The 12,048-nt window shown below is 38.3% G+C and overlaps 1 protein-coding gene across 3 annotated transcripts in view; it reads right to left on the bottom strand.

Moving 5' to 3' along the window:
* The window catches only part of LOC116087014 (ankyrin repeat and KH domain-containing protein 1), an 83,641-nt gene that overhangs the window by 66,161 nt on the left and 5,432 nt on the right, over nt 1-12,048 (bottom strand). For all 3 annotated transcript variants that reach the window (XM_031365395.1, XM_031365394.1, XM_031365396.1), the window contains exons 2-3: nt 3,598-3,748; nt 24-180 (exon numbers count right to left, since the gene is read on the bottom strand). In XM_031365395.1, coding sequence (XP_031221255.1) covers nt 24-180; nt 3,598-3,748 — 308 coding nt within the window. The remainder of the gene's footprint in view (nt 1-23; nt 181-3,597; nt 3,749-12,048) is intronic.

Below are 12,048 nucleotides of genomic sequence, written 5' to 3'. Positions count from 1 at the left end.
CTAGCAAAATATTGAACACATACGTATCCACTTGTCCTGTACTGTGTGTGTTCTCTGCTCTCATCCGTGTCAGTGCAGCAGCGGCTTCGTCCAGGGCACAGCTAACTGAGGATGTCAGTCTCCGGAGTACTTCAGGATCTGCAAAAGCTTTACCATCAGCAGTTGACAATTTGCCAATTCCTTAGTCAATGAGGTAGTACAGGAAAAGAAAAAGCAAAAAAGTAAAGATTGAAATTATGTTTTAAAACCATTATATATGCCAAAGGAACAACATAGTCCCCATATATGAAACTGACAGAAGATGAGAAAGTTTGATGTTTTTAGTTCTACCACTAATAGCCATGGCATAAACACTGATGTTTTAGAACTTCCATCTTTACAACACACATACTAATTTTTCCTATACCTAATTCTGAATTTGATTTAATGACCCTCATTATGCCAAATGAATACTATTTCACTGAAAGAACTGCCCTATCAATAAAATCTCTAGTACAGGACTCTTGCCCATTCTATTTTGAGTAGCAATGGAGAGACTGTAAATTTATAATAAAAAATTCAATATTTTTCCTCCTTTTATTCAAATATACACTTAATATCTTCTGGGGTAACGTCTATCAGTCTCAAAATAAAAAGCAAAATATCCAACACCCAATGAATTTACATAATTTTATAAACAAGCTCTATAATTTTCTTTTTGTATCTTTCTTTTGTTTGTCATTGATAGGTGAAATATAAATTTTCCTTTCTTTGAAAATGAAATACATTAAAAGGCTATTAAAGATCTTTCTGAATCTCTAACAGTATAGTTTGAGGTTTTGTTTTCAATATTTATTATTATTTTGCATGTATGTTCATGTATGTATATGAGAATATAGTAAATGTTATGCAGTATATGCACATGTGTGTAGGTGCACATGCTTTGTGTAGTACACAGGAAGACATCACATGTCTTTGTCAAACTCTACCTTAGTCCTTCTAAACTCAAGTCTCCCATTAAACCAGGAGACTGACAGCCAGCAAGCCCCAGGGAATCGACTGTCGGCATTGGGTCACAAACTTGGCACACCTGGCACACATGGTTGTGGGATCCAAACTAATGTCCTCACACTTGGACAGCAAGCACTCTCAACCATGGAGACAGCTATCTAACACCTTAGTTTTTTGTTTTCTTTTCTTTTTTTAAGATAAGAACGTGTAAAAGAGCCCAGGCTGGTCTTGAATGTCTGATCTTCCTGTCTTGCGTGTCCTGAGCACTAGGATCAGAGGTGTTTAACACACACCTGGTTAGCAGCAGTAGGAAGCTGAGTTAACTTATGTGTTTAAGAGTTTTTATTTTGAATTCTCAGCATTTTAGCAGTCTTTATCCCCATTTTATATTGCCTAGGTTGGCCTCAGAGTTAACAGACAGCTGAAGCTGGCTCTGAACTTCTGCTGCTTTTGCCTCCAACTCCCAAGATTACAACGGGTGTGTGACACAACAGCAGCTAACAGATGAGGTAAAAGTATAGCGCTTAATGTACAGCTACATAGCATGCCTCTCTTCTTTGCAGTCCTACTTTCCATTTATTTGTTTTTGTTTTTTGGAACAGGGTCTCTTACATTGTTCTGGCTGCCCTGGAATTTAATATGCAGATTAGGCTAGCCTCAGACTATGAGATCCACCTGCCACTGCCTCCTGAGTGCTGGGGTTAAGGGCAGGTGCTATCATGCCTGGCTTTAGGTACTATTTTAAAAATAAGATACATAAGGAAGGGGCTAGAGAGAGATACCTTAATGGTTAAGAGCACTGGCTGCACTTACAGAGGTCCTGAGTTCAGTTCCCAGCAACCACGGGGTGGCCGACAACCATCTACAATGGGATCTGATGACCTCTTCTAGCATGCAGGTGTACATGCAGATAGAATATTCATACACATAAAATAAATAGCTCAATCTTTAAAAACAAAACAAAACCAGTAAGTGTCAAAGAACTAATATATACATATGGAAATGAGATGGCATCAAGTAAAATGCTGCCCAGCCTGATGACCTAAGTTCAACCTCAGTGTCGCACAAGATAATAGGAGAAAACTAACTCTTGAAAGTTATCCTTGACCTTCAAGCTCATGATGTGGCACAAGCACCCACACACGTGCATTTGCACAAATAAAAAAAAAACATAATAAAAATTAAATAAATTTAAATAAATTAATAAATTTATTTATCTTTATTAATTTCTTTAAAAAAATTTTTTGAGATAGGCTGGCCTTCAATTCCTGATCCTTTCACTTTAGCCTCCAAGGTGCTGGAGGCACAGGTATGCACACCTATACTTACCTACACATATACTCAAGAAAAAGGGGAAATGACAAATTTTCACTTTACATGTCAGGGTGGCCACAGATTTGCAGTAATCTTTCTGCCTTGGCTTCCTGAGTGACAGAATTTAAACATGTACCCCAACAACTGGCTAGACTTCCTACTTTTGTTTTGTTTTCTGTGAAACAAAGTCTTCCTATGGAGGCTAAACTGGTCTGAATTTAAGCAATCCTCCGGACTCAGTGTCCCAAGGGATAGAATCATAGGCTTATCCTAACACACCTTGCTCCAGATTTCTGTATGTTAGAGAAGAGAAATACTTGAACTATGGTGCAATGGAAACTTTGTACAGTAAATAATGAGTAGAGTGGACATTATAAAACGATGATTGTACATGTGCTTTGTTTCTTTTTTAAAATTGTCTGCAACTTGTAACTCATGTTCTGTTTGCCTCACCTTCCCTTACACATGCATACAACATCCTGTGAGAAAGTATGTTTATCATATATTTAGATCAGCTTTTTGCGTGTAGAGGTATTTTAGTTTTATTTGAGTTTCCTGAGTACTAGGATCACAGGTGTTTAACACACACCTGGTTAGTAGTTTAACCTGGTTAGTAGTACTAGGGAACTGAGTTAACTTACATGCTTTACGAGTTTTATTTTGAATTTTCAGCATTTAAATGAACTCATGAGCCACCATGTGAATGAATGCTGGGCATTGAACCCAGGTCCTCTGGAAGAACAGCCAGTGCTCTTAATTGCTGGGCCATCTCCCCAGCCCCTGAATCAGTTTTTGAGACAGAGTCTCATACTGTGGCTCCAGCTGGCTTGGAAATCACTATGTAGTTCAGGCTCTCAAGGCAACAATACCTCAGCCTTGTAGAGGGCTAATATTATAGGTGTGAGGTACCACATTAGGCCCATCAAAGATTTTTTTTTTGATGATACTTCAAAACCAGTAGTTTGGCACACCTTGATATATTTCAAGTTTATGATCATTTAAAACAAAAATAGCTATTTATAATTAAGGTAAGCATCCATTAAAATGAGTAAGTAAACATTAGAGTTCCCTGAATCAGTTCAAATACAGTAAAAATTTGATAAACTACAATTAACTCATATGTTTTTATGCCCCAGATATTTTCCTTGACAACTAGTTATCTTTACTACCTTAAAATATTTTGGGTCAGGGCTGGAGAGATGGCTCAGTGGTTAAGATCACTGACTACTCTTACAGAGGTCCTGAGTTCAAATCTGGTGAAATCTGCTTTTAAAGAAAAAATCAGTAGAGTACCTGCTGCTTCTAGCAATGCTTCCAGTCTTGCTTGGGTCTCTGGATCCACTGTGCGCAAATCTGCTCCTTCTGCTGTACTTGATAAGAATATCTCTGATGTTTTAAGGACTGGGTTATCCAAATCTTCTTGATCCAAAATAAATGATTCAACCTGTTTATGAATTAAAGATGGAATAATGATGAAGCGAATGCCAATATGATTACAATAACTATAATCTAAGTCAGTATTATTTGAAATTTAAATATAACCAGATAATTATATAAACATAAATTATAAGAATAGAATGTTGAAGGAGTATTTTGTTAATCTTCAAGCATGATGAACAGGTATACCAGACACATTAAGTTTCTTGGAGAGCACTGTATCTTTATGTTTCTAGCACAGAGCATACAAATCTATATTCATAAATTTTTTTTTTTTGCTTTTTTGTTTTTTTTCGAGACAGAGTTTCTCTGTATAGCTCTGGCTGTCCTGGAACTCACTCTGTAGACCAGGCTGGCCTCGAACTCAGAAATCCACCTGTCTCTGCCTCCCAAGTCCCGGGATTAAAGGCGTGCACCACCACTGCCCGGCTATTCATAAATTTTTATGAAGTATATGCACATAACCTTTTAGAAAGTTGTACACAGGGGGCTGGAGAGATGGCTCAGCAGTTAAGAGCACTGTCTGCTCTTCCAAAGGTCCCGAGTTCAAATCCTAGCAACCACATGGTAGCTCACAACCATCTGTAATGAGATCTGATGCCCTTTTCTGGGGTGTCTGAAGACAGCTACAGTGTACTTACATATAATAACTAAATAAATCTTAATAAAAAAAAAAGAAAGTTGTACACAGAGACCTAGATAACAAAATACATACATCTAGGCCTCCTAGTGCAGACCTACAATCCTAGCTGCTCAAGAAGTACAAGGCAACTTAGTATATCCCTATTCCTAAGTAAAACGAAAAAGGGCTAGGTGGGCCAGTGGGTGGCTGAGAATAAAAGTACTTGCTGCTAAGCCTGACAATCTGAGTTTGATCATGGGAACCCACATTGTAAGAGAGAATTGAATTCTGCAAGTTATCCTGAGACTTCTACACTGACACCCATATGTGCACACACAAGAAAAACACATATACACACACAGAGATAAATAACTCTTGAATTCAAGGCCAGCCTGTATTCAAGTTCCAAGACAGACAAGGCTTTGCCCACCCCTCCACCCACCACCCACCTCTGCCAAAAAAGATAAGGACATAAACAAATCTTAAAACCCAAAGGTGTGATTTCAAATCCTGATCTTGCTGTATATGGGAGTATACATCTATAATCCTAGCCTGAAGCTAAGGAAGGAGATGTCAAGTCCAAGGCTAGTCTATACTGTGGTATAGAAATCCTGCCTCCAAAATGAAGAAAAAAAAGAAACCTAGCTCTAATGTTAACTGAATATAACTCTGTGTATGTTATATATCATATGCATACTGAGAATCATATAATTTTCCTTATATGACATAAGATTTATTTTTAGAATATATAAACAAGCCTTTAGTTCAGTGGACAGTGAGCACTCAACATATTAGTTATTACTATGATTCTAGAAGCCATAGCAGTGAAAGCATATATACCAGAGGACATACAATAATAGCTTGATGTTCAGAACTACAGCAGTTTGGTATGGCTAAAATATAAAAAGCAAATGGAGATCAGTGAGAATTAGGACGTAAAAATACAAAAGCAAAATCCTAAATAATCTTGTATGCTATGAAACCTTTTTCTTTTGGGGGAGTGGGGGTGGTGGGACTACTTTACAATCCAGGCTGGTAACAATCCTATTATCTCAGCCTCCAAAGTAAGCCACCACAGTCAGCTGAAATGAGTAACACTTTGGTAAAAGAGAATTTACCCTGATGACAGGGTAATGAGCTAGAGATACAAGATTAGAGGCAGACAGACAGCAATAGCATAGGTGAAAGATAGTTTCATTTACAGCAGAAGAACACAGAAAAAGAAATGAGTTGGATGTCTATGATAAATAGCAACAGAGTAAGCTATGAGGTCTCTAAGTAGAGTTGCTAGTTTTAGGGCAATGCTACTTACAAAGATGATGAGGGTAAGCCAGCAGTTAGTTCAGTGCTAAAGTACTTGCCTAAGACCATGCCCAAAGCCACTGATTTAATGTCCAGCACCACACATACACAGATGGGGGAAGAAGAGATGGGATAAACAGAAGAAAGTGATCAATTCAGTTTTAAAATCAGAGAGCTTGAGATATTTGCAGAAAAGAAGCAATAGACAGTTGGAAGGTCTATTAAAAGAATCTGGGAATGGCAGCACATGCCTGTAATCCCAGCATGAAGTATTAAGGTATTAGAGTGAGACTAGCCTGGGCTACATAGGGAGTACCAGGCCAGTCAAGGTCTACACAGAAAAAAACTCAAAGATTAAAGAAATGAGGTATCATTTCTAGTGTAGCTTAGTGTTAAAAAGTAGTCAAGACAATGCTACATCAAACACACTAATCAACGGGCCAAAGATACCCAGCAAGACCCTGTCCCCCTAGATAAATTATTTAAGAGAAAAAGAAGACGGAAGTCACAGGAATGTCTTAAAGGAGAGAGAATGTTCTTATCAGAAGGATCTGAAAATGGCAAAGGCCTAGAAGTAGAACATGCTAGTAGAATATATAAGACATTATCAGGCCAGAGAGTGGCTGGACAGACAAAACGGCTTAACCGCACTTGGCCGTGAAAGTCTGCTAATTGGGGTTCAACTCCCTGAACCCAAGTGAAACTCTAGACATGAGATAGAAGACAGAGACAGAAGAATTACCTGAGAGCTCTTTGGACAGCCACTCTGCAGCAGGAGAAACAAGAGATCCTGTCATGACAAGGTAGAAAGTGAGAGCTCACTCCCCAAAGTTGTCCTCTGACTGCCATACACATGCCATGGCATACAACTTCTGCACACCAAGAGTTTATGCATTGAATTTGGTATCTTGGATTGTCACAGAACTATAACAAAAGTAAATATGATGAGGTAATTCAATTGCAGCATGCCTGGGACATGCGATGTAATTCATTAATATTGAAAGGAGTTTAAAAGGACATGTAAAATTTTCTCATTCCTTGAAATGTTCGTATTACTGAAAAAAAAAAAAAACTGGTATCTTTAAGTACAGGAAACATTTTTTCCTATCATCTAAAGCCTAGCATACAGCTTAACAAACAGTAGATTCTAAATAAATAAATCTATTCTAAAATACCAATCAGGTTAGGTCTGGTGGTATAATCCTGTAATCCCAGCTACATAGGAGGTTAAGGCAAGAAGTTCAAAGCCTTCTAGGACTGAGTTCAAGGCCAGCAATTTACTGAGACTCTGTCTCAAAAACTAAAAAGAGGGTCAGAATCCTTAGCACCACAAAGAAAAAAATAAAAAGCTGGACGCCAGGCACCATTGCTCATGCCTATAATCCCAACACTTGGAAAACTGAATTAGGATTGCTATGAATTCCAGGACAGCATGGACTACACATAGTGAGTTATAAGACAGCTTGGATTACACTATAATATGAGATAATATCTTTTAAAAAATGATCAGGGATATAATATGGCTCAGCCACAGTGCACTCTTTCTGGGATGTCCAAAACCCTGGGTTTCAATCCTCAGCATGGATGGATAAATGGATGAACAATCAACCAACCATAATTATTTGTAAAAAAAAATTTTTTTTCTATTTTGTATGCGTGTGTGTTTCACAGTATGCATATGCAGGTCAGAAGGCAAACTGTGAGAATCAGTTCTCTCTCTCCACTATACATGTTCCAGGGATTGATCTAAGGTTTGATGGCAAGCATTTTATCAGATTTCTTAAATAACTCGCTATGGACTCTCAATAACCTTTTCTGTTTTCTTTTTCCAAGTGCTAGGGATAGATCCTTGGGCCTTACACAGAATAGGAAAGTACTCTATCATTAAGCTACAATCACCAATTCTTGTTTTGTTTTAGCTTGAGACAGAGTCTTGTATAATTCACTATGAAGCTAAGAACAGCCTTGAATTCCTGATCCTTCTACCTCTACCCCTACATGTGTGCCAAGATTACAGGTACACACCACCAAGTCTAGTTTATGTGGAGATAAACTGTTGCTATGATGTGGGAAAAGAGGTGGAGGTCAAGGGACAATCTTGGATGTTCTTCCTGCTCAGGCATCACACACCTTGCATTTTGAGACAAGGTCTCTCACTGAGGCCCAGGAATGGGTAATTAGGTTAGGTTAGGCTAGGCTAGGCGGACTAGCTAGGAGCCAGAAAGTTCAGGGGATTTATCTGTCTTGGCCTCCCCAGGGTAGAATTACACACACACACACACACACACACACACACACACACACACACACACACTGCCACTCCTGACTTTTTACTTTTTATGTGGATGTTGGTGATCTATCTCAGGTCTGAACTATCTCTCCAGCTATATTCCTTAATGTATAGGTCAAGCTGGCCTGGGGACCCCAAGTTAGCTTCCCTTTATTCTGACACATAGGGAGGGACCTTTAGAATTATTTCATGTTTCTTTTTTTTTGAGATAGACTCTACTGCAGCCCAGGCTGTCTTCTAACTCTTAATTCAGTATGCATTGAGGACAGACAACCTTCAATTTCTGATCCTCCTGCCTTTTCCTTCCATAGTCTTATACCATCAAGCTTGGTTTTATGCTGTGCTGAAAGAGAACCCAGATTTTCCTGTTGTACTAAGCAAGTACTCTACCAACTGAGCTACATTCCCAGCCTCGAACTATGAAATTTTATTGTGAAAGATAAGTTCATGAAGAAGTTCTACTCACTAGACAGTTTCTTCTGTAAAGAATGAGTAAACAGTAGGACTAAAGAGATGACTTAGTGGTTAAACACACACTACTCTTATAGAGGACCAGAGTCCTATGCCCATCACCCACCTCTAAGTCCAGCTTCATCAGAATTTAATGCCTTTGGCCTTCACTACTATTAAGCACTTACAGACTCCACACACTGCTCTACACAGACATATAATTAGAATGGAACACAAGATCTAAGAGATATTTGTCCACCTATGTTCACAACAGCATTATTTACAATTACCAAAAGCTGAGCATGGTGGTACATCCCTATAATTCTATTCCAAAGGCTGAAGGAAGAAGATCAAAAGTTCAAAGTTAGGTATGCTGACTTTAATTCCAGCACTGGGGAAGCAGGAGGATCTCTGAGTTTGCCAAGGCCTGGTTTATATATGGAGTTCCAGGACATGAGAGAGGGGGAGGGGGAAGCGCACAAAGCCAGCATGGGCTACAAAGCAAAACCCTGAGCTTTCTCCAAGACTAGAGAGTAAGTGATTATTTCAAGATCATCTTAAGCTACATAGCCAGTTTGGAGCCCCCTTGGGCTATATAAGATCCCACCTCAAAACACACACAAGAGAAAGAAAGAACTGGAGGAAGGAGGGAAAATGGATAGACTCCTGTAATCCCAGCACTTAGGGATTAAAAGCACAAAGATCCTGAGTTCTAGGCCAACCTGGGCTGTATGACACTGTGTCTCAAAGATGGGTGAGGAACACAACAAAGATGGCTCTGCAGATAAAAAGCACTGTCACAAAAACTTAACAACCTGCATTGGATCTCCAGATCCTCAAGTGGAAAGAAACAATCAACTTCCAAAAGCCATCCTCTGACCTTCACATTTAGGCAATGGATCGTGCACTGCCATGCTCACCTCACCTCTCCCTTCTCTTCACACTCTCACCTACAGTTTTTTAAAGGAACATCAAAAAATGAAAAAAGGAATCCATTACTTTATTAAATTTATGAACTACATGTTAAATGTTTAAAGATGCCTTTAACACTAACAAAAATCCTTAAAAACAAAAAGAAAACTCATTCTTCAAGTTTCACAGTAAGGTTTTTCTACTCACACTAACTAATTCTGCATTGCTCTAAATTCATAACTCATATAATCACAATAAATGCATTAATTTATATGCTGTCTTACTGCTTTACAGAATGATATTGTCCAAGATTAATACTGAAGTAATTAACAGTTACTGTAACAGCACATAGCCTTTTCTTTGTTTAACATTTCCAATATCTCCAATGTTTACACATTAGACTACAATTATATTTCCTATTTTATCACTGATATTTATGTAATAAAACCCTTTCTGTTTTAGTTCCCATAACAATTGTATTTTTACTTTCATGAAAACTAGGTAAACTTTGAAAATATTTTAAGTGAAAATTCTCTTAACTGATAAACTTACTTTAGAAAACTTAAAACATTCCTGACTAGTTTTACATTAAACTTTTTTGTATCTTTCTATTTCTCTCTTGTCGTATGTAAGCCCTGGGATGCTATTAAAAGCAGTGAGTCACCTTGTTTACCTAAAGTTTGAATACAGAGTATTCATGACAAAATTGCCATCCCTGACAAGAGTGGCCTCTAAACCAATGGTAGTCAAGCAAGAGCAACTTTGTTCCCATGAGGTATCATATGAAGAGCCCAAGTCTACCTCAGCTAAGTAGTTTTCACTGGCATCTAGTGGGTAGAAACAGATGCTACTAGTGCATAAAAAAACCCTCACAAGAGTTATCTGGCCCAACATGTCAGTATGCTAATGAAAACCTTTCTCTATATTATATAACAAATAACTATAAAGGAAATTAACAAGCTCTTCTGCCACTGGAAGAAAAAGCTCAATCTATATGGTCTGTACTTCTGACTAACTACAGCTCTACCTCTCTAGTCTGTGCTTTTGAATATGAAAGTAATTTTCAGAGAGAAACAAAAAAATCCCAGGCTGGAGAGATGGCTCAGCGGTTAAGAGCACTGACACTGACTGCTCTTCCAGAAGTCCAGAGTTCAAATCCCAGCAACCACATGGTGGCTCACAACCATATGTAAATGGGATCCGATGCCCTCTTCCAGTGTGTCTGAAGACAGCGACAGTGTACTCATAAAAATAAAATTTTTGAAAAAAAAATCCTACAAAGTTTTTGCTATAATTTTCAGAGCCATATTCAGTATCTTTGTGCTTTTACATAATTATAAAATTACTTTCTACGTGTGTTCTTTATGAGACTGTTTAGTTTTATAATAATTTTAACCTTTTTCCTCCCGTAATGGAGATTGAACCCAGAGATATATGGGAATTAAGCAAGAGTTCCACCCTATCATGAGCTACACCTAAGCCCGGTAACTTCGTAGTACACTGCCCCCTACAGTTTCACTCTGTAGCCCTGGCTGGCCTGAAACTTGATGTTTAGCATATACAGGCTGATTTTAAACTCAGAAATCTGTCTACCTGGGATTAAAGGTTTATGTGTGTACAACTACACCCAGCATTTTATAATTTTAAAAGATGTCACATATTATTCAAATATAGTATATGTATACTCTTATGATAGAAAATTTTAAAATCACTGATCTAAAAACGTCCTTTCTTTAGGAATGTTCTCACAATCTGCTAAAAGGAGAGAGGTATCACTCCAAAATTCACATTTAGAAACTGGTTTGTAATTGGTTTGTAGTGGTACATGCCTTTGATCTCTGGCTGTGGCAGAGGCAGAGGTAGGTCTCTGTAAGTTTGAGGCCAGCCTGGTCTACATAGTGAGACCCTGTCTCAATACAAACAAGCAAACATAAACAAACCAACAAAAAATGGCTTGTAAGTTGGAAAGGTGATTCAGTGGTTAGGATGACTGACTGCTCTTCTAGAGGATCTGGGAAAGGTTTTAATTCCCAAAACCCACATAGTGTCTCATCACTATCTGTAACTACAATCCCAAAGAGATCCGATGCCCTCATCTGGCCTCTGTGAGTACTGCACACACATACCTACAAAATAAACCACTAATAAAATAATTTCAAAAAAGAAAACTGGTTTGTAAGGAGAGATGGCTCAGAGGTCAGAACAGAGTGCTCTTACAGAAGACTCCATTCAGCATCCACCCTGGACTGCTTACAGTTGCCTCCCAGCTCTAGAGATTCTGACAAACACATACATACAGACACACACATATAAATAAAAATAAATCTTAAAAAATTAAGCTGATTTATATGGGTTTTGATTTTTAGACAGGGTCTCATGTAGCTCAGGCTGGCCCTGCTATATATGAAACTGAGGCTGGCCTTTAACTCCTGACTCATTCTCCTAACTCACTGGATTATAATTGTGTACCTAACTCAAAGACATTTTTAACCTGACCTCTATTATCAAATGCAAATTCTGACTCCTCTAGTCAAGGACATATCTGGATAAGAAAGAGACTCACTAGCCCTGAAGAAAAAAGACATTCCCCCAGTTTAAAACTATATACAATAATTGGTTTGGGTGGCATCAGCCTATTAACACTGAGGCTGAAGCAGAAGTAGCTTTAGTCCCAGCACTTGGGAGGCAGAAGCAGGCGGATTTCTGAGTTTGAGGCCAGCCTGGTCTACAG

This window comes from Mastomys coucha, unplaced genomic scaffold, assembly GCF_008632895.1.
Source record: "Mastomys coucha isolate ucsf_1 unplaced genomic scaffold, UCSF_Mcou_1 pScaffold13, whole genome shotgun sequence".
In the NCBI taxonomy this organism is placed as follows: Eukaryota; Metazoa; Chordata; class Mammalia; order Rodentia; family Muridae; genus Mastomys; species Mastomys coucha.
This window is presented reverse-complemented; position numbering and strand designations above follow the sequence as displayed.